General features: G+C 50.0%; 1 protein-coding gene across 2 annotated transcripts; it reads right to left on the minus strand.

The window, feature by feature from the left end:
- Positions 1 to 1521: 1521 nt before the first annotated feature.
- Positions 1522 to 15205, minus strand: LOC101825629 (cytochrome P450 2F2). 2 transcript variants are annotated; one of them, XM_021223328.2, is made up of 10 exons: positions 15089 to 15205; positions 13470 to 13660; positions 13214 to 13376; positions 10301 to 10450; positions 5971 to 6131; positions 5216 to 5392; positions 4695 to 4836; positions 3735 to 3922; positions 2489 to 2630; positions 1522 to 1925 (listed from the first exon to the last, which is right to left on the minus strand). In XM_021223328.2, exons 2-10 carry the CDS (start codon positions 13638 to 13640, stop codon positions 1744 to 1746), a joined length of 1476 nt encoding a protein of 491 aa, XP_021078987.1. In that variant the 5' UTR covers positions 13641 to 13660; positions 15089 to 15205; the 3' UTR covers positions 1522 to 1743. The 2 variants fall into 2 exon arrangements, with proteins under 2 accessions (XP_021078987.1, XP_005086636.1); XM_005086579.4 differs by lacking the exon at positions 15089 to 15205 and adding an exon at positions 14926 to 15065.
- Positions 15206 to 22734: the final 7529 nt, after the last annotated feature.

Raw genomic sequence — 22734 nt, forward strand, 5'->3', positions numbered from 1 at the left:
GCTTTTTCCTCCTCTACCTGCCTCTTGGGTGCTCTCTCTCTCTCTCTCTCTCTCTCTCTCTCTCTCTCTCTCTCTCTCTCTCTCTCTCTCTCTCTCCTCTCTCTCCTCTCTCTCCCCCCCCCTCTCTCTTCCTCTGTCTTCTTTTTAAATTGGGGCATAATGACACACACCTTAATCCCAGAACTCAGGAGGAAGAGGCAGGTGGATCTCTGTGATTTTGGGGGCCAGCCTGGTCTACAGATTGAGTTCCATCCAGGACAGCCAGGGCTACACAGTGAGACCCTGTCTGGGAAAAACAAACAAACAAACAAATAAAAAACCCAAAAGCAAAGCAAACAAACAAACAACAACAAAAACCAACTAAACGGAAAACTTTATAAAGTGTATGTGCGCCACATACATGGCTATGTGCCTGTGGAGGCCAGAGAGGGTGTTAGATCCCCTGGAACTGGAGTGAACAACCGTGAGCCGCCATAACCAGTGTCATTTGGAAGAGCAGCAACGGGTACACTGAGGCAGCTCCCCAGTCCCCGTTTTCTGCTTTGGTTTTGGCCTCTCCGCTCTCACCCACGGTTGACAATGTTTTCCTGTGTCTCTCTGCGCCCTCTGGTTTATTAAAAGGCAGTGGTCAGAACAGCGATCTCTGTGGCCTTTGCCACCGTGTTCAGATCCAGCCCTACTCATTTCTGACGCCGCGGTCTGGGGCAAATCACCTCACCTTTCTGAGACTCAGTCTGGTGTGTGATCAGGTAATAACAGCCCTTCTTTTTTCCATGGAGGGCTAAAGGCGGCACCTAGAACCCTTTCCTTAGGAAGCATGGTGTAGCGATTGTAATTGTTCCTCGGCCTGTCAGCTTCTCTGGCTTCAACCCCACAGGCCCCTGGCTTAGTATCGCTCCTGGCAGCCTTTCCCTTCTTTCTTCGTTTCTCTGCTTCTCTTTTCTTAGGACCCCATATCCCTTGCTTTCCAGCTGGTCTTCAAGAGACATTAGCTCCGCCCCCCTCCGTTTCTGTTTGCTGTACTGGAGACCGGACCAAGGGCAAGGAACATCAGTGAGCTATATCTTCAACACTTTCAAAAACTTAACCAAGAGACAAGGTCTAGTTAATCTGGCTTTGAACTCAATCTGTAGTTCAGACAAGTCTTCAATTTTGTAACCCGCGACTCCAGGAGGGGTTTAGGGTAGGCGGAGCTTAGGATGGGCGGGGCTTAAGGAGAGCGTGTCTCCCATTCTTCAGGCATCCAAGACCTCTTCCTCACCGCAAAGCAGTGGTTTTCAACCTTCCTAACGCTGAGATCCTTTAATACAGTTCCTCATGTTGTGGTGACCCCAGCCATAAAATTATTTTCGTTGCTGCTTCATAACCGTAATTTTGCTACTGTTATGAATTCTAATGTAAATATTTGATACGGAGATGGTCTTAGGCGACCTTTGTGAAAGGGTGGTTCAGGCTGCAGACAGAGAACTGCGGCCATAAAGGGTTTTTCTCTTCTATTAATTCAGCCAAGTCAGGTACAAATCTATTGCCAAGATGTTTATTAGGAAATGATACAAAAAGTCTGGAAATGATGGGTCCATTACAGAATAGCTTCTGTGGGTATAAGGCATACATTTCCCCTTTGTCGTGTCACTCTCTTCTGGAAGACAGGCTTAAGACAGGAGGGGTAAAGGACCGACACGTGGCAGGCCCAGTGTTTGGGGAATGTGAGGGACACTGGACACCGGGCCCTGGGTGCGGCACTCAGCGAGCGCGCACACACAGCTGGAAAGGCCTTGGCAAATTGCCCAGCCCTGAGCTAAGCGGGGTCAGGTCGATGTCCTCGGGCTCCACCAGCGGATGCAACGTGAAGTTCTGCAGAATGGAGGTGAAGTATAGGAAGAGCTCCATGCGCGCCAGTGGCTCCCCCAGACACAGTCGGCGCCCTGGGCGGGTGGGAGGGGCCAGGAGTAACGGTGAGATAGGAGTCTGGGGCTGCGCCCTCAGACGCTCAGAGGAGGATAGGTGGGCTTGAAGATAACGGTTGGCGGGAAACGAAGCCAAAGTAGCTGTCAAATCCTATATTGGAAGGCTCCCACAGCTGGGACGCAGCTGGGTTGCAATCCAGTATGATCTGGCTACGGAGCCCAACTCTCAGCCGCTGCCCCTTCTCAGAGGCACCCAAAAGGTTACATGGTAGTTTATCTGACATTATCCTTCCTCCTCCCTGAGTAAATAGGATTCCCGCTCTCTTTTCCCTTCCCCGACCCCTTCCTCCTCCCGCACTGCCAGCCGGGCAAGGTAGTTAAGGAAAACCAGACCCAGCCTCGCCACCTAGTGGCGAGTCTGATAATAATCCTCCTTAATTAATTGGTTTCCACCTGGGTGTTACAGGAGCCAAATTGGAAAAGGGAAATCTGGGCCTGTAAAGCTAAGAAAGGGGTGGGATCGAGAAGGCTTGGCGAGTAGAGTTAGGGTTATAGTCCAAAACAGTGACTCCATCTCTTACCAGCCGAAAACGGCATGAAGGCAGGGCTCTTCTTGAAGCATTGATTGGCATCCAGAAAATGCTCGGGATTGAATTCATGAGGCGTCTTGAACTGGTCGGAGTCATAGTGCACGGTGTTAAGAAGCGTGATGACATCTGTGCCCTGTGTGGGTGAGGGGACAGAGTCAATGATGTAGACTCACTGAGGATTTAAAAATTACGTGTATGCGTGTTTGCCTGCATGGGTGCAATGGCCAAGGAGATCGTGAGTTGCTATGTGGATGCTGGGAATCCAATCCGTGTCCTCTGGAAGAGCAGCCCGTGCTCTTAAAGCTGCTAAGTCATCTTTCCATTCTGGAAGAGGGTTGTTTTGTTTCCCTCAAACTTTGGTTTCCATGCTGCAAAGAGGGAGCTTGTAGGGGCTTGAGAAGGAGGCCAGGGTGGGGTGCAGACTCCATCCAGGGTTCCTAGGGATAGGTTCGAGAAGCTGGGGCTGGGTGTTTGAGAAACAGGAGGGGCCGCCCTTGGCCCTGAGCTTTGTAGAGATGTAGGGTTTCTGAGGGAGGGGTCCTCCAAGAATGGCATTTTGGTCTCAGGAGATGTTCAGATGAAGTCCCAGACCCTGGTGATTCTGGAGCGGGGTCCAAGGAAGGGTCTTGAGGTGGGGAACAAGTATAGCATTCCAGTTCCTTCTGGTATGAGATGGGGTTCTGGGAAAGGACTCTGTTTTTAAGAGTCTAAGATGGTTAAGCCTGGGGTGGGGTGGCCTACGCTTGTAATCCCAGCTCACAGGAGGTGGAGGCAGGAGGACCAGGAGTTCAAATTCATCCTTAGTTACATAGGGAGTCTGGGCAAACCTGGGATACAAGAGACTTCTGACTCAAAAAAAAAAAAAGTAAAAAACAGGGGGAGAGATGGCTCAGGTGTTAAGAGAACCGGCTGCTCTTGAGGAGGACTTGGGTTTGAGTCCAGCACCCACACGGTGATGCTCAACTCTAGCTCTAAAGAGTACAGCACCCTCTTCTGCCCGCCTCGAGCACTGCATAAATATGGTGTACAGACATACTTTTAGGTAAAACACCCAGTCCCACACATACAAAATAAAATAAAAAATTTGGAAAAAAATGTTAAAAAATTTTCAGAAACGAGCAACTTCTCACCTCTGGAGAAGCTGATTGCTAAGGCTAGGGGTACCGTTTAGCCAATTACAAGAGCCTGAGATACCTCTTCCTAGGTAACCCCATGTCGTTTCGGGGACCCTGCACACCTTGGGTATCAGGAAGCCGCGGAAAGGCGTGTCCCGAATGACGCGATGCGGCAGGTTCATGGGGATGACGTCCGCGAAGCGCTGCACTTCGTGGATCACGGCGTCTGTGTAAGGCATGTTCGCGCGGTCCTCCAGCAACGGCATCCGCGAGCGTCCCACCACGCGGTCGATCTCCTCCTGCACGCGGGCTGGAGGTGGTAGGGGAAGGCAGTGGATGATGGCTCCCGGGGAGCGGCGGGGAGCGGCACAGGTTTGTGCGAGAGCCCGGGAAAGGCTCAAGTCAAAGCTGTCCTAGCAGCCTTCAGTGGACCGTAATCCTTGTACCCGGGAAGCTGGGGCGGGAAGATTGCTGCGCGTTCGGGGCTAATCTGGGGTTTCCAAGTATTCGTTTTCGAGAGAGGGCAAATAATGGTTGCTGCAAAGGTTTCTGGGTGTGGGTTTATAAAGGTGGGCTTCAGGGCTGGTTGGATGCCAGGACCCTCATTTGATTTCTCAAAGGGCTTTGAGGCTCACGGATCCAAGTGGATGGTGTGTGTGTGTGTGTGTGTGTGTGTGTGTGTGTGTGTGTGTGTGTTAGAGATCTCCCACAACGCCAGGGAAATACCCAGGGGGGCGGAGCCTGGGGAGGAGGCGTGGTTCACATGCTTGTGGTTCAGGGGAGGTTCGTGTCTTTAGCAGGCCTCGTGGCTTGCGCTCAGGGGTGGGGTTTTGAGAGGACAGAGGGAACAGGACTCAGAGTCCTGACAGCCACGCGCGTTGCCAAAGCTACCCAGGCATGATCTGAAGGAGGACCACCACGCAGGATGTGGACCCCGAGGGCCATGAAACTGGGGTCAGCGTCTCGGTGGGTTTGTATAATAAGAGAAGCTGCGCTAGTAGAGGGAGACTCTTTGGGCGGGGGCGGGGGGTGGGGGGGAGCGGAGCCGGGGAGTGTAGAGAGGCCCCTTGCTGCCCCTGTACCTTGCACTTTGGGGTACTTCATGAGGATGAGGAAGGCATGGCGCATCGTGGTACCCACGGTCTCCGTGCCACCGAACAGCAGGTTGTGTGTGGTCATCAGCAGGGTGTCCATTTGGAAGTGGCTCAGCGGGTCTTTCTTCTCCTGTCCGGGTCGAAGAGTGGGGCTATGAGCCGGGGTCTGGGGGAATCCTCTACTTTGGAGCCTGTGTGACCCGCTCGCCTGCTACGGACCAGTCGTGTCCCTCTCTTGAGCTGACTTCTCTTTGTGGGAGCAGAGGAATTCAAGGGAGAGACTCAAAGGGGCCCTTGGTGAACAACTTGACAAACCACAACAGCTTAATGGTTTGTTAATTGGCAGTGGCTCTGGGCAGCAGTTCAGCAGGGCCGGGTGCCACAACTTCCCCTCCCGGGTAAGTGCCTGGATCCTGCCCAAGCTGATGTACCTGCAGGTTTGAGGTCCCAGGGCAGCAGCAGGAGGGGTTTGAACCAGCCCACAGGGAGGATTTTTATCTCGTGGCTACCTGTGCCATCTTTGTGAGGAAGCAATCGATGAAGTCCCGGGGAGAGTTAGGATCTAGGGATTCCTGGTGTTCACGGACGCTGCGGGCGATGAGCTCTTTCATGCCTCGAAAGTTCCGGAACATGCGTCTGTGCGGCCCTGGCACCCAGTCCAGGAGACTCGGGAAGATGTTGTACATCTGGGGACCAGAGTTGGAGGGGCTTCGTGAAGCCAGCCACTCAGCAGGGTGTGTGATTGGGGGCTCCTGAGCTAAGTCAGGCAAGCAGATCACATAGGCTTTGACTGGGTCTTGGCTGGGGCAGCCGGGTTCTGAAGGGTGGAAAGAGAGTGGGAGGGAGGAGCAGGGTGGGGGAGGACAGATGGAGGAGGACGGATGGAGGAGGACGGATGGAGGAGGAGCAGGGTGGAGGAGGACGGGTGGAGGAGGGCAGGTGGAGGGGGAGCAGGGTGGAGGAGGACGGGTGGACTGAGCAGCTGCGGGTGGGATTATAAAGTAAGAATGGGGGCAGGACGGGTCAGTTAAATCTCTTCTCTGTTGGTTTTACTCAGTTATTTTTCTGAGACATGGTCTGCCTGGTGGGGCTCTCCCTAGTTAGTCCAGGCTGATCTGGAACACACAGCAATCCTCCAGCCTCAACCTCCTTAGTGCCGAGATGACAGGCACGTTTGACCTCACCAGCCCCTGCAGCTGCTTTCTCCATGGTTGGACCCTGTGGACACCCCCTCCCCGCATCGGGCTGACCTCTGAGTACTGACCTCACCCCAGGGGCTGCTCATTATCTGGAAGTTGTCGTTGATAAACCGGATGATGGTGAGCAGACGCTCATCATCATAGTCAAAGCGGCTTCCAAAGATGACAGAGCAGATGATGTTGGACACTGATCGGCTCAGGATAAACACAGGGTCGAAGGGCTTGCCTGAGGGCACAGGCGGAGTGGGTCAGCGTCCAGCTTTGGCAATGCGACATTTGCAACAGCCAGACCAAGCGCTGCCACAACTCCCATTTACTCAGTGCTCACCCACCCATGACACTGTGTCCTGCAGTCCAGAACACTCACATGTGGCCGCTCAGCATGCAATATGACAACACTTCCAAAGTATTTGGCAATGTCACCCGCCACAGAGAACTCACCATATCCTTCAGAACAAGACTACCTACAACACAAGGACGGGTTGTTCTTGGACACATGACACTTCCCGCAGAACAGCACACGCCATCACTAGGTATCCTAACAAACATTTGCTCACAAAACCAACAGGAAGTATAGCCAAAGAGTCTGCAAGGGCAGCAAGCACCTGAAACTCCAGGGGAGAGGCTGAGGCAGGAGGATGGCGGCAAGTTTAAGTTCAGCCTGGGCTATACGCTCAAAGTTGTCTAAAAAATCAGACAGTTGGGGACTGCAGCTTTGACTCAGGCAGACTACATCAGGCGGTTAGCAATTGCCTGTAACTGCCTGCCTCCAGGGCACCTGGCCCGTCCTTCTGGCCTCTGAGGGCACCCCGCCCCCCATACTTGCCATACACTCGAATAAACACATGTACACACAAATAAATCCTAAATTAAAAACAAAATGACATTTGGTTACAGTGGTTGACATCTGCAATTTCAACTCTTGGGAGCTGGAGGCAGGAATCAGGGGTTCCTGGTCATCCCTGGGCCTCGTCTCCACGAAAGAAACAAAACACTCCAAACCAACTAGACAAACAAAACACATGCCAACACAGTCAGCCCACAAACATCCCCAGACACAGTCACAATGTCCTGCCTCGTGATGGCAGCCTACGGCTCCATCCCCCTGCCTCACAGCACACAGCGGTAATTCATGGCAGCTCACTGGATAGCGCAGAACGCACTGTGACATCATGAGACACACAGCCAGGCCACAGAAGAGGTGACACACAGTAAGTCAACACTGGGTCTCAGCAGACTACACAGTGTAGTCCCACACATAATGCCTGAGGACAACCACAACCTTACCCCAGTGCAGACCACAAACATAGAGTCAGCCTCGAATCAGCTAACAGCCAAACATACTATGGGATACAATAAAAGCAACACATGCTAGGTCTGGCAGTGCAGGCCTGGAATCCCAGCACTTGGGAAAGCTGAGGCAGGAGGTTCACTATGAGTTCCAGGCCAGCCTGGGCGACAGAGTTTCTGTTCTGAAAACAAACAAACCAACCCCATATTTCAGCACAACGTCTAAGACGGAAGGGCACGGTCCAGAAAGTGGGATCTGGAGGTACACTTTGCTTCAGTTCTGGTGTGAACTTAGTCTTTATGTCTTCCCTTTCTCTGAACCTCAGTTCTCATCTGTAAAATGGGCTTGGTGACAGTCCCCTCCTCATGGAGCCGTTATGAAGAATCAGGTAATGTGTAACTGGGAAATTCATAGCTGAGGCCTTAGCCATTTTGGGGCCACCAATGGACATCATAGGTGTCCAAATCCCCACTCCCAGAATCTTACTTTAGATGTAATGTTATTAAGAATTTTGCGGTAGGGGCTGGGGAAGTGGCTCAGTGGTCTGGGATATGTATTGCTCTTGCAAAGGACATGAGTTCAGTTTCTAGTACCTGTGTCGGGCAGCTCAAAGATGTTTCTTATCTCCAGGGAGATCCAAGGCCTTTGGCCTCCCCAGGCAGTTGCATTCACTGGCACATAACCCCCCCCTCCCCAGACACATCATTAAAAAGATCTTAAAAAATCTAAAAAATTAATTTTGTCATAGGAAAGTTATCTGAATCACCTGGGTGGACCCCTGGAAGGTCCTTACGAATAAGAGTTAAATGGGTGTAAAACAAACTGTGTTAGCCAGGCGGGGGTGGCACACACCTTTAATCCCAGCACTGCAGAGGCCGAGGCAGGTGGATCTCTGTGAGTTCGAGGCCAGCCTGGTCTACAGAGTGCCAGGACAGCCAGGGCTGCACAGAGAAACCCTGTCTCGAAAAATAAAAAGTGTGTTGATGGAGAAAAGAAGGAAGAGGAAGAAGAAAGAAAGAGAGGAGAGGGAGGGAGGGAGGAAGAGGGAGAGGGAGAGGGAGGGAGGGAGAAGGAGGGAGGGAGACGGAGAGGGATAGAGACGGAGGGAGAGAGACAGAGAGAGCACAAGAGAGCATCCAGTTGTGTACTTCAGACCTATAGAACCGTGTAAGAGAATGAACCTGGCTGGGTGTGGTGTCTCACACCTTTAATCCAAGCACACTGGAGACTGAGGCAGGAGAATTGCTATGAGTCCGAGGCCAGCCTGGGTTACAGAGTGACAACCTAGCTAAAACAAACAAGCAAGTAAGCAAACAAAAAAAAACCTAAAGAATTTGTGTTATATTAAGCTTCTGTATTTGTGTGTGATGATGCGAATGTGGGTTTTGGGACTGAACTCACGCTAGGCAGTGAATGGTTTTGTCAAGCCATTTCACTGGTGCCATTGTGGCAACATGTCAGAGCACTAAGAAACCAACACAAGCAGTTATGATTTCACTCACATCACATGCAGTCCCTTCCTCATCATATGCTATATTATCATGATTATTTTCTCCAAAGCCAGTAAGATTCGGAAAGCAAGGAAAATGTTGCAATTTCAGCATTCCTCATCTTATGTCCTTCTGTAAAATGGGGGCAGATAAGGAGACTTCATCGGCTCATGCAATTTTCTTTCTCCCCCAGGACCTTGATGTGTTAGACTGGCTTTGAATTCACTATCCTCCTGTCTCAGCCTTCTGAGTGCTAATGAGTTTTCAAAGCGATAACCATACCCGAGAATCTTGGTGCCATAGGCAACTCTGATTTTGTTAGTACTTTGTAGTGCTGAGATGGAACGGAAGTCTTGTGCACACTAGGCAAGTACTTCACCCCTGTGCCAAGTCCCCAGACGGTTTCTGTGGATTCTAGGCAGGGGCTCTACCACTGAGCCACACTCCCAGCCCCTCACTGGGGGATTCTAGGCAGGGGCTCTACCACTGAGCCACACTCCCAGCCCCTCACTGGGGGATTCTAGGCAGGGGCTCTACCACCGTGTCATGCCCCCAGTTTTGTGGTGGTTGTGTTTTCTTTCTTCAATATTTTTTTCTTTTAAATAGTAACATAACTAATGAATAGAGGGGTGAACCACATGAAGTCAACAGGAAATGCCCAAAGATAGATTGTTCCTGTGGGGTGTCTGAAAAACAGAAAGTACCTGGTATATGTGAATGTATGCTAGAGGTTATTCAGGGTCTAGGGTGAATTAATATGTATGGGCTCTATTTTGAAATTAAAAGTGAAGTAATTATAAACATCTTGAGAAATAAAATTAGAAAAAAACCCATTTATTTACTTTAGTTTTTAGCTATGCATATGTTTGTGTGTGTCTTTCTGTGTGTATGTGCTCAGAGAGACACAGCAGGTGTTGGCCCCCCTGGAGCTGGAAGTGGTGCAGGAACTGAGCTCAAGTCCTCTGTAACATGCTTCCCCTTCGCCCCCTGTCATTTATTTTTGTTTTTATTTTTATTTTTGAGTCAGGGTCTCATGTAACCTAGGCTGGTTTCAAACTCACTACTTAGCCAAGGATGATCTTGGACTCCTGGTCCTCCTGCTTTTTTTTTTTTTAACCAACATTTTAAATTAGATTTATCCAGTTTGTTTTGTGTGCCAGTGTTTTGCCTGAGTGTATGTATAGGCCCCATATGCACGCCTGATGCCTGTGGAAGTCAGAAGAGGGCACTGAATTCCCTGGAATGGGAGTTATATGTGGTGTTGAACCACCGTGTAGGTGGCGAGAATTGAACCTGGGTCCTCTGCATGAACAACTGGTCCTAATTGCTGAACCACCTCTCCAGACCTGTGTCGAGTCTTTGAGAATGACATCATCGTTACCCACTAGGAACACACAAGCTGGGCCCCGAACGCTATAGACAACACAACAGCGCCGTGACCCTAACCCCTTGTCCATTAACCCCCAGGAGGGACAGTTCCCACTAGGGACAGAGTGAGAGGCCCCCAGGAGTTTCTGTTCACACCCAGGCTCTGGAACCTCTGAGTAGGACGGAGGCAATCCCGGGGTGTGGTCTGATCCCGGGGTGTGGTCTGATCCCGGGGTGTGGTCTGACCTTCCGTTTTCCGTAGCACCTCTATCAGAAAGCTGCCCTCTTCCAGGATCCGCTCCTCGATGCTCCTTTTTCCCATCCCAAAGTTCCGCAGGATTTGGACCGAGAACCTTCTGAGGGCCTTCCAGCGTTCTCCATTGGAGAAGGCAATGCCTGGGAAGAGGAAGGAGAATGGCAGCCTCAACTGCCAGTCAACCCATCCCGAACCACAGCCACCATCTCTTCCTGATGCCTGCCGGAGGAGGATTCGGTTTAGACTCTACCCTGATTCTTCCAGCAAACCCTTCCCGACCCTTGGGGCTAGGCCTCCTCATCACCATGCCTCCATGTTCACTGGAAAAGACCTGGCTTGGCGGCTTTGGGCTATCAGAAAGGCAGGCGAAGACCTGTATCTCACGCCACTTGATCTTGGTATTGTCAGTGGTTGCTTATTGATTACTGAGTCCACAAATAAGAGAGATAAGCAGGACAAAGTAAATACCAGACACAAGGAAGTCACCGCAGAACAAACCTGGTCTCTGAGCTTTTGCACAACCCTCCATGGTCAATCTCTTCCCCCTGCTTTTTGATTTTTGGTCCTAGGGTTAATTGAACCAAGGACCACACAGGCATCAGGCAAGTACTCTGTCACAGAGCCAACTCTCAAATTCTCCTTTCACTTTTTACTTTTGTTCTTTTTTCTTTTGTTTCTGGATTTTTCGAGACAGGGTTTCTCTGTGGCTTTGGAGGCTGTCCTGGAACTCACTCTGTAGACCAGGCTGCTCTCGAACTCACAGAGATCCACCTGACTCTGCCTCCAGAGTGCTGGGATTAAAGGCGAGCGCCACCACTGCCCGGCCTACTTTTGTTCCTGACAGTGTCTTCCTATGTAGCCCTGGCTGGCCTGGAACTCATCATGTAGACCAGGCTGGGCTTAAATTTGTGGAGATTCCTGTGTTTCTGCCCACCAACTGCTGGGATTACGCTTGTTACCGAGCCTGGCTTTCTTTTTCACTTTTGCTTTCATTATTATTATTTGTTACATTTATTTACTGTGTGTGTGAGTGTGTGAGTGTGAGTGTGGGTGTGTGAGTGTGAGTGTGTGAGTGTGTGGGTGTGTGAGTGTGAGTGAGAGTGTGAGTGTGGGTGTGTGAGTGTGAGTGTGGGTGTGAGTGTGTGAGTGTGAGTGTGTGAGTGTGGGTGTGAGTGTGTGTGAGTGTGTGGGTGTGTGAGTGTGAGTGTGTATGGGTGTGTGAGTGTGTGTGAGTGTGAGTGTGTGTGAGTGCGTGTGAGTGTATGTGGGTGTGAATGTGTGTGAATGTGGTGTGTGAGTGTGTGTGAGTGTGGGTGTGAGTGTGTGAGTGTGTGAGTGTGGGTGTGTGAGTGTGGGTGTGTGGGTGTGAGTGTGTGTGAGTGTGGGTGTGTGAGTGTGTGTGAGTGTGGGTGTGAGTGTGTGAGTGTGTGAGTGTGGGTGTGTGAGTGTGTGAGTGTGTGAGTGTGGGTGTGTGAGTGTGGGTGTGTGAGTGTGAATGTGTGTGTGAGTGTGGGTGTGTGAGTGTGAGTGTGTGTGAGTGTGGGTGTGTGAGTGTGAGTGTGTGTGGGTGTGGGTGTGTGGGTGTGTGAGTGTGGGTGTGTGAGTGTGAATGTGTGTGTGAGTGTGGGTGTGTGAGTGTGAGTGTGTGTGGGTGTGGGTGTGTGGGTGTGTGAGTGTGGGTGTGTGAGTGTGAATGTGTGTGTGAGTGTGGGTGTGTGAGTGTGAGTGTGTGAGTGTGAGTGTGTGTGGGTGTGTGAGTGTGAGTGTGGGTGCATGTGTGCCATGGAGACCAGAGAATAGCTTGCAGGAATCAGTTTTCTCTTTCTACCACGTGGATTCCAGGGAATTAACTCAGGCAGCCAGGCTTGACAGCAAGCACTCTTACCTCCTGAACCATCTCACAGGCTCTATGTTGTTGTTGTTATTATTATTAGTATCATTGCTCTTCTCCAATCACCTTCCCGTCTGTTTACTGAAGCAGTTCCTCTCATTTGAGTCCAGAGTCTGCCAACCTGGCTACTCCAGCTCTGGGGACCCCTTATCTCTGCCTCCCCCGTGCTGGGGTTACAGACAGCAGCTATGCCCACTTGGCATTTACGTGAGTGCTGGGGATTCGAACTCCCAACCTCAAGCTTCTGTGGCAAGTGCTTTATCCCCACAGTCATCTCCCCAGCCCTAGAACACTTTCGCTCCTTCCTGACCTGACTTCACCATTTTAAGTATCAGGTAGGAGGGCCTCTGGGGCCGGAATTCCTCCCTGGATGGGTCAGGTGTTTCCTGCAGCTCCCCACCCATTTCTGACCATGCTGGGGTGTCACAATCTCAGGATGGCCTGTGTTTCTCGTTGAACTGTGGGTAAGGCGCTTGCCACACAAGCATGGGGACCTGAGTTCTATCCCCCGCACTCACGTTTGCTGCTGTGGCCATGACTGTATTCCCAGAACAGGGGCGCAGAGACAGGTGGAGACAGACCCTGTCTCAAACAACATGCAAACGAAACCCCTCCTCCTCCTCTAAATGGAGATGGGGTTTGAAAATGGGGAGCTTGGAGGTAAGCCTGATAGAGAGTGGGGTTGGGTTGAGGTAGACAGGTGGGGACAGAGGCCAATACTTGGCTATTTGACGGAGTGGAAATTTGAAGACGTAGTTGAGACAGAGTAAGCATTGGGATGAACATGGGGTTGGACCCAGCAGGTTGGTACGGCTGTTCCATTCAAGGTGGGCGTGGGAGTTAGAGGCAGGGTAGATGCCACTCCCTCCTCAGGACCGCTTGCCTGCCTCCTCGATGAGGTCACTAGTGAGATCTGCTGCTCTGAACGTCATGGAGATGGCAGTCTCTCACCCTTGATTCCCTCCTCCGCTTGCAGAAGGCTAGAGGGTGGGGGAGATGGGCACAGGCTTACCATTGCCCTTGGTGAAGTTGAAAAAGACGGGGTATGAGCCACGGCCACTGAACTCCTCGCCTTTGTCCACGAGAGCCTCCTTCACAGTTTGGTATCCGCTGAGGACCACCACTCTCCTGGGCCCCAGGTATACTGTGTACACGGACCCATACTTCTTAGTTAGCTGGAGGCAGAAGAGAGGGTTTATAGGGGGCTTGGTGCTCATGGGACCCCTTTCCCTCCCCATGGCCTTTTCCCAAAGGCCAGTCCCCTGCACCTTGGTGAGTGAGGTCAGCAAGTCTTGGGAGCGAAACTGCAGCAGGTTTCCCAGAATGGGGAGAGGTTTGGGTCCTGGAGGCAGCTGGCCCTTGCCCCATGAGTTGAAGGTCAGGGCTAGAGAGATGACAGCCAGGATGAGAAACAAGATGGCTGTGCTCACACCGTCCATATTGAAGGCAGCTGCAGTGCCTGGAGGGGGTGGGAGGGAGAGGTGGGGAGTGTTATTTAGATATTTCTGGAATTTTCCTCCCCAGGGTCCAGGCAATGGGGGTAGTGGAAAGAAGGAGGCACAGAGTGAGACCAGAGGGCTAAGAGGGAGGGGAGGAGGAGCGAAAAGGGGAGAAGGGTGCTTGAAGACACCGGCAGATTGCCAAGGTGTCAACGTGAGAAAGGAATGCGGAGACAGACAGCTACCAAAGAAACAGAGGTAAGGAATACACAGGTGATGAAATGGGAAACAGCAGAATCCATATCTTATCTGTTCATGTAGCTGTATTGTCTATCTATCTATCTATCTATCTATCTATCTATCTATCTATTTATCTATCTATCTGTCATCTGTTTATCTTAAACCATCTATCAAAGCACTGACTCTCACAAAGAGAAATAACAATAGACAGATACAGACAAATGAAGACCTAGAGGTAAAGTCACAGGAGAGAGACTGACAGATGAGGGAGAGAGAGAGACAGATAGACAGCAGACAGACAGACAGACAGAAGAGAGATGGCGTTGAAGAGACGATACACACACTTTTTTTTTGCTGGTCTAGTAAGATAGGCTCTTACTCTGTAGCCCATGCTGGCTTTAGATTCATGCCAATCCCCCAGCCCCAGCCTCTTGAGTGTTGGGATTGCAGGCATGCACAACTCTACCTAGCTCAGAGATACGCACCAAGAAACCGACAGGCCAAACATAGAGCTGCATGCCTGCAATCCAGTCCTGGGGAGGCCGAAGCAGGACGATCCCTAAAGGCTTGAGGCTAGCCTTCCCTAATATAGTGGGTTTCCAGCCAGTCAAGGGCTATGCCTCAAAACCAAACCAAACAAAACCCAAACAACCCCTTCAAATAAAAACAATAATAACCCCCAAACAAACAGGCTCAAATCAAATCAAACCAGACAACTCCAAAACAAAACAAAACAAAACAACAACAACAAAAAAAACCAAACCAAAAACCTGAAACCTCCCAGAGTTATACTGCAGAATAAAGGTTCCTAAAAGACATGTATTAGAACCACCACATGATATTGCTGTCTGTCAAGTTGAGAAGAAGAAGGAAATAGGGAATAAAATGGAGGGATGAATGGGAGAAAGAGAGAGTGACAGCCCTGCTCCTGACAGGACCCGAGGGAGGGCAGATGACAGCCCAGCTGAGACACAAAAGCCCCGGAAGAGATCCCCAGAGATGGAGTCAGAGCCCTCAGAGCCCTCTCTTGGGAGGCACTTCTCACCTGCGACCCAGTATTCTGCAAGAATGTTCTGGAGCTCTTGTGTGTGCCAGGGCAAATGGGGGGGTCCCCACTCTTAAATCGTCCTTTTCCACACCCTTCTTCTGCCCAGCCCCCTTCCTGGTTCTTCCAGTGAGCTTAATCCCCTCCTACCATCCCGTCATACCTTTCCTGTAGACCCTGGGCCCTCAGCCAGCTGGCATGGTAGGGTGAGTGGGCGCCACACCTCTAGAGGCCTCGGTCACTTGGGGCCCGACGGCTGACCTTAAATCTCCTCGCTGTGGCCAGGGCTTGCTATTGGCCTTGGACTAGGGCAAAGGCTTCTCAACTCTGAGCCTGGTTCTCGAGGTGGGGCTATGGGGTGTTTGCCAAGAAAATAATGGGCCAGGGAGGGAGGAAGGGTGTGTGTGGATCCAGTCCTCGACTGAGGCCTATTTTGGGCTCTTCTGCTGTTCTGTCTTTCTAGGTTCAAGTCCAGTTTTGCCGCTCCAGCTAAGAGGCCTTGCGTAAGACCGGTTCCCTCCCGGCAGAGTCCTCATTTCACCAGTCTCTTCTTGCAGGCCTCCATGTCTTGTGATTGCCTCTGAAATTCTCTATGAATTTTATCCTCTCTCTCTCAGCGTCACAATGAAAGATCCCAAAAGACGTGTATTAAAATGAAATGCACGTGTGCACGTGCGTGCGTGTGTGCTCACACACACACACACACTATTGCTGTTTGTCAAGTTAAAAACAAAAAAGAATATGGGCGCATTGCGGCCAAGGGTCTGGGAGGTCTCCGGAAGTGTATCCAACTTCGCTGTCCTGGGAGCGTGGGGGAGGAAGCGCTTGGAGACCCCCTTTCTCTTTCAGATTTGTTTTTAAGTTTCCGTGATGTGCATGGCTGTGGTAGGCGCATGTGAGCGCTGTTGCCCGCAGAAGTCAGAAGAGGGCTTTGGATCCCCCGAGCTGGGATTATAGGCAGTTGTGACACACCAGATGTGAGTGAACCGGACTGGAGAACTCCGTGAGAGTGGTACAGGCTCTTAACCACCCAACCATCTCTCTAGCCTGTCTCTCTCTCTTTTTTTTTGGGACAGGGTCTCATGTAGCCCAGAATGTCTTAGAACTTGCTATGTAGCCAAGGGTGACCTTGAACTCTTGAGTCTTTCAACTCCTATCTCTGGACTGATAGTAGACACTACAGGCATGTACATGCATATATATATATATTTTTGTGGATATTGAGGATGGGAGCTAGGGCTCCATGCCTGTCAGACACTACCAACACAGCCAGGTCCCCAGCCCTTCCTTCCTTCCTCCCTCCCTCCCTCCCTCCCTCCCTCCCTCTCTCCCTCCCTCTCTCCCTCCCTCTCTCCCTCCCTCCCTTCCTCCCTCCTGTCCTTCCTTCCTTCCTTCCTTCCTCTCTGTTTCTCCCATCCTTATGCCCTGGTAAGCTCCAGGCTGCTGCCTCTTCCTGTCTCTCTCCATCTCTGTGGCCCATGCTTCTGTGATTGTGAATACAGTTGGCCGAGGATAGACGACTAGGGAGAAAAGCAGGGCCACAGAAAAGGGACTCAAATCACGCTCACTCCCATCTTATATAAGGTCGTATAAGGTCCTCCTTCCGCTCTCCTGAGTCCCCCCCCCCTTCTCCCCCACTACCCATGTCTGTTCTTGGCTCTAATTTTGGAAACTGGCCTAAGTTTCTCAACTTCATTCCAGGTCAGAAGGAGAGTGTGTCGAAGCCAACGTTGGCGCAATGAGGCCAAGGGTCTGGGAAGCCCTTGGAAGCATGTATCAACTTTGCTGTCCGTGTGCGAGGTGGCGGAGGAAGCCATTCAACACCTCAGGTCTCAGGCACGTGTTGAACAGAGGTGGGGTGGATGGTATTGTTACAACCCTGGAAAGGCTGGTTAGGGCAGGTCCTGGGAGAGGGGTGAAAACTTCCTTGTGGGATTAGGGGCCTCCCGTTTCCCATGGCATCAGCCCCTACTTCTGGCGGGGTGTGTGTGTGTGTGTGTGTGTTGCTGAATCCACTCCAGGGTCTTGACTGTGAAACTGGTTTGTTTGGGAGGCGTCTCGTGTGATGGCCTCAGGGGGTGTGGGTGGGGGGGGCAGGATTTATGAAGGGTTGTTTTCAGGGACTTTGTGTTCTGACTTGCCAGCCTGTTCCAAGTGGAACTCGGCCTCAAGGAGGGATATACTGAGTCTCTGAACTTGGAGCCATTGATGTTTTGGGGTTACTAACTCATGTGGAAGGCTGTGCCACCTGGGGTAAGATTCTAGGTTTCTGGATGCCAAATCCGTTTCCATCCATCCAGTCGTGATAGGACCAAGTGGCCCCGGAGGGTTTTTGCTGGCTTGTTTTTGTTCTAAATATTACTTTTAGATTCATTCTACGTTATATGTATGAGTGTTTCTCCTGTTTGTATATCTGTGTAGCCCACGCATGCTTGGTGCCTGGGGAGGTTAGAAGAGGGTGTTGGATCCCCTGGAACTAGAGTTACGGATGGTTGTCAGCCACAGTGTGGGTGCTGGAAACTAAACCAAATCTACAAAAGCAATCTCTACAGCCTTAGGTATATTCTTTTTCTTTTAAAATATTTATTTATTTAGTGTATATGAGTGCTCTATCTTCACATATACCTTTATGGCAGAAGAGGGCATCAGATGCCACTAGAGATGGTTGTGAGCTACCATGTGGTTGCTGGGAATTGAACTCAGGACCTCTGGAAGAGCAGCCAGTGTCTTAACCGATGAGCCAACTCTCCAGCCCCTCTTTTTCTACTTTTGGTGCTGGAGCTCAAACCCAAGGTCTTGTGTGCCAGACAAGAACTCTACTGAAAAGAGTTCTACCACTGAGCCACACCCCCAGCCCCTCACTGGGGATTCTAGGCAGGTGCTCTACCACTGAGCCCTTACTGGGCTCAGTCCCTTACTGGGGGATTCTAGGCAGGGGCTCTACCACTGAACCACACCCCAGCCCCTCACTGGGGATTCTAGGCAGGGGCTCTACCACTGAGCCACACCCTCAGTCCCTTACTGGGGGATTCTAGGCAGGTGCTCTACACTGAGCCCTTACTGGGCTCAGTCCCTTACTGGGGGATTCTAGGCAGGGGCTCTACCACTGAACCACACCCCAGCCCCTCACTGGGGATTCTAGGCAGGGGCTCTACCACTGAGCCACACCCTCAGTCCCTTACTGGGGGATTCTAGGAAGGTGCTCTACCACTGAGCCACACCCTCAGTCCCTCACTGGGGGATTCTAGGAAGGGGCTCTACCGCTGAGCCATGCCTCCAAAACCTCACTGTGGAGTCTAGGAAAACATTCTACCAATGAGCTATGCATTCAACCCATCAGTGGTGGATTAGACTTATTCCTGTTTTTCTAAGACTTTGAGGTGCCTCATTAGGTAATTTAAGACCTCATGAACATTTATTTATTTGAAGCAGGCTCTCACAATGTAGCCCTGACTAGCCTTAAACTCACAGAGATCTCTTTCTCTTTGCCTCCCATGTGCTGTGATTGTTTTACCTGGCAACTTGACCTTAACAATATTTTATTATTTTTAATTGTGAGTATGTATGTGTGTGTGCGAGTGTGTATGTGTGTTTGTGTACATGTACATGAATTCTAGCTCCTGCAGAAGCCAGAGGCATCAGATTTCCTGGAGCTGAGTTACAGGTGGTTATGAACTGTTTGATGTGGGTCCTGGTTCACCATACTTGGGTCCTCTGCAACAGAAGGATTTTTTTTCTAGTTAAATTTTTTTCATACACTATATTTTGATCATGTTTGTTCCCCTCTCCAAATTCTTCCCTTATTCTCCCCACCCCTGTGTCTACCTAGCTTTACATTCTTCCTTAAAAAACAAAACCAACAAAAAAGTAAGAAGCAACCCCACCTCTTGACAAAACCTATAAAACCAAAAATCAAAGCAAAGAGGCAAAAAAGATCAATGAGACAAAAAACAAAACAAAACAAAACAAACCCACCCCAAAGCCAAAATACCCGCCTCATACCCGCCTCCACCAAAGAACCCAAAAAGCAAAACGAAACAAAAAAGACTACAAAAGCGCAGTCGAGTTCCTTTCGTGTTGGACGACCGTGAATTCCTTTGGCCTGGTTCTCTTTCTTCATCAGTCATGGCTGAGAGCTTTGCTGAGTGTACCAGTCTGGATTGATAGTTGTCTTTCAGAAGTTGAAATGCATCCTTCTTAAGCCCTCCTAGAGTCTGAAGTTTGAGCTGAGTCAGCTGTTATACCTGGCTGTGTAAGCCCTCCTAGAGTCTGAAGTTTGAGCTGAGTCAGCTGTTATTCTGATGGAACTTTTCTATACCTGGCTGTGTGTCTCCCTCCCGCTCTGTTTTCTTTTCTTTTCTTCTTTTGAGACACGGTTTTTCTGTGTAGCCCTGGCTGTCCTAGATCTCACTCTGTAGGCCATACTGGCCTTGAACTCACAGAGATCGCCTGCTTCTGCTGGGATTAAAGTCGCGAGCCACCATGCGCGGCCTCTTCCTGCTGTTTTCCGTGCCTGCGTTCCTGGTTCTGTACTTAATGGCTTAGTTGTAGCATGACCAGGGGTGATTCTGTCTTCCGGGTCTGGTTTGGCATCCTGCTCCTTAATGTCGGGGAATTTTCTGCCATGATTTTGTTTCAAATGTTTTTCTATGATCCGAGAATGAAATTCTTCTATTTCTATACCCAAGTTTCTTAGCTTTGTTCTTTTCAGTGTCTGAAAGCCCTGATAGCCCCCCTTAGCCCCCCCTTTTTTTAAAGTTTACTCTTGTTGGAGCATTCTAACTCCTCCCTTGTCTTGGGTCTCAGACCTTCTGTCTTCTCTTGGATCCATTCTGCTGGGGGGGGTTTCCATGGAGCTTTTGCTCAACTTACTGTGTTTTTAATTTCCAATATTCCAGTTTGGATTTCATCAAGATTTTGAACTCTTTATTGAATTCCTCTTTTGTATCTTGTGTTGACTTGTTATTTCATCCAGCTGCTTATGTCATTTTGGAATTCCTTCTGAAGTTAATTTTATTTCTTCTTAAAATTTGTTTGAGCATGCTTGTAATAATTATGTTTGAGTTCTTTGCCTGAGATTCCATCTAAATCATTCTCACCGGGGGCCGTTCCGTGGTATTGACAATTTTTTGGAGGATTTATATTGCATCTTTTTTGTTTTTCATGTTACTTATGCTTTTATGTTGGGACTTGGCTATCTGGAGTTAGGTCATTGGTTGAATTTATTAATTTTAAAATATTGATTTATTAAAAATCACCACTATTATTTTACAGGCAATATTTGCACTTACTCAAGAGGGACTGGGGAAGGGGGCAGGAGTGGTTTACAGTGCGTACTGTGGCTCAGTGGTTTAGAATACGTACTGTGGCTCAGTGGTTTACAATGCCTACTGCCCTTGTGGAGGACCTGGGTTTGGTCCCTAGCTTTTATGCTAGCTGGCTCACAACTGTCCACAGCCCCGACTTCAGGAGATCCAGCCATCACTTCTGGACTCTGAGGGCACCTGCACTCATGTGTGTGTGTGTGTGTGTGTGTGTGTGTGTGTGTGTGTGTATGTGTGCCTGCACACACACACACACACACATACAACTTAAACAAATGTTTAAAAATGAGAGGGACTAGGATGTAGGGCTGTGGTGTTATTTTACTTACCTAGAATGGTTGTTGGGGCTCCAGGCATGACCCTCAGTGTAATTTGTTGTTTGAACAGCATCTCAAAAATCAATGATTACCAAAGGCCAAGAACATAGTGACAGGCCAGGAACACAAACAAAATTGAATTGCTTTTTTTGTGTGCCAGGCATTTTATGATGTAAAGGGTTTCTGATGGTGCTGTGTGCACTAACATTTGAGTTGCTTTAATTATAAGTGACAAGACAATGACAAAAAGAAAGAATAATTATTATATAAAAAAGGAAGAATAAAAGGGGAAGCCGGAGAGATGGCCCTGCTCTTCCAGAGGCCCTGGGTTCAATTCCTAGAACCCATAATTTGGCTTCAGCCATCTGTAACTCCAGTTCCAGGGAGTCTGGTGCCCTCTTCTGACCTCCAAGGCCACCATATACACATAGTGCACAGGCGTTATACATAGATAAAACACATAAAGGATAATTTAAAAAGAAGGAAAAAGCTCCATCAACAACCGGAAGCGCCAAATCCCAAAGAAGCAGATGAACAAACACGCAACAAAAGCCCACATTGCAGTGGCTCCCAACCTGCGGGTCGTGTATTAGCTATCCCCCTTATCATATAGTTACATTATGATTTTGTTTTTCCAGACAGGCTTTCTCTGTGGCTTTGGAGGCTGTCCTGGAACTAGTTCTTGTAGACCAGGCTGGCCTCGAACTCACAGAGATCCGCCTGCCTCTGCCTCCCGAGTGCTGGGATTAAAGGCGTGTGCCACCAACGCCCGGCCACATTATGATTTCTAACAGCAGCAAAATTACAGTTATGAAGTAGCAACAAACTAATTTTATGGTTGGGGTCACCACGACACGAGGAACTGTGTTAGAGGTTGAAGCCTTAGGAAGGTGGAGGACCACTGCCTTACTGTAAGACTACAGGTTACTATTGGCATAACGGAGAGAGGGCGGATGGGGCAGAGATGTGTGTAGAAGGAGCTGAGGGGCAAAAGGAAGGACAGTGAGGCCGTCTTAGCTGAGGTTGGCTGAAAAGGGAGCAGTAAAAACAATATGCTCAAACAGTGTCTGCCATATTTAGCTCTCAGGAAGCTTTGGTACAGATATCCTATGAGCCTGACCATCCTATACTCTTGGCTAGAGGAAAACGGGACAGGAAAGAGTAAGGAGGAGAGAGGAAGGGGTACAGGAGGGCGCCGCAGAGAGCGAGAGCAGTCTAGTCTGTGCTTTGATTTGCTGGAGTCTGTCTTGAGTGGTAGAGTTCTACTGTCCTGATTCAGCTCTGAGCGTCCCAAGAAGGTGCCCAGAAGGCCAGGGCTAAATGCATGCTGGGTGCAAATGCGCCACCACCGGCTCGGCCTCTGCACTTGGTGAGAGCATTAGCCGTGTTTGGGTCCCCAGATGGCTCTGTTGATGTTGTGCAGAATGTGAAAATCCTCCAAAGGGCCAGCCCCCTAATTTCAAGTGAAATGGAGCATGGTTTGGAGGCCCTGGACCCTGAAACAGCCACAACAGGAGCAATCCTATGGAACTAAAGTCTACAGGCTTCAGGCATGCTGGTAACTATAACGAAGGGAAACCCAGGCCCTCTGGAAAATGGAATGTTGTGTATGCATCCCAAAGAAGCTGAAGTTAGTCAATATCGCCGTCATCTGCAAAACCAACAGCAAGCCTGTCGTAGTGGCTCATGCCTGTAAGCCCAGTGTTCAAGAGGCTACAGAGCAAAATCCTGTCTCAAAAAGCAATCCATCCATCCATCCATCCATCCATCCATCCATCCATCCATCCATCCATCCATCCCACAGACAATAGCCCAACTAAAGCTAATGGACCACTTAGAAGATGACTCCTGGAATTCTACAATGAAGCCATGTTTTCCAGAACAGTCTTCCAGGGCAAGCCCTGATAGTAGCCTTTTAGGGGTTATTCTGGTCCTTGGTCTGTGCACCACCTGTATTTACTGTAGGTGTTGGTTTTGTGTTTAAAGCATCTCATAAAGCTAGGCCAAGGGGATTTACACGTGACCTCACCTTTCCCATACCCAGGAGGAAGAGGTAGGTATGTGAGGTTGTGAAAGCCGGACAGGGAAGCAGAGAGCAGGTGCCTCTAGTTCAAACTGTCTGCCTCCCTGCCTCCCTCCCTGCCTCCCTCCCTGCCTCCCTCCCTCCC

The sequence above is a fragment of the Mesocricetus auratus genome, unplaced genomic scaffold (genome assembly GCF_017639785.1).
Source record: "Mesocricetus auratus isolate SY011 unplaced genomic scaffold, BCM_Maur_2.0 Super-Scaffold_100038, whole genome shotgun sequence".
Classification (NCBI taxonomy): domain Eukaryota; kingdom Metazoa; phylum Chordata; class Mammalia; order Rodentia; family Cricetidae; genus Mesocricetus; species Mesocricetus auratus.

Coding starts and splice junctions, on each gene's coding strand:
- LOC101825629 (XM_021223328.2), bottom strand. CDS start 13,640: ATGGACGGTGTGAGCACAGCCATCTTGTTTCTCATCCTGGCTGTCATC. Junction 3,923..4,694: donor GAAGTACCCCAAAGTGCAAG/GTACAGGGGCAG, acceptor TACCACCTCCAG/CCCGCGTGCAGGAGGAGATC. Junction 1,926..2,488: donor CTTCATGCCGTTTTCGGCTG/GTAAGAGATGGA, acceptor CCACCCGCCCAG/GGCGCCGACTGTGTCTGGGG.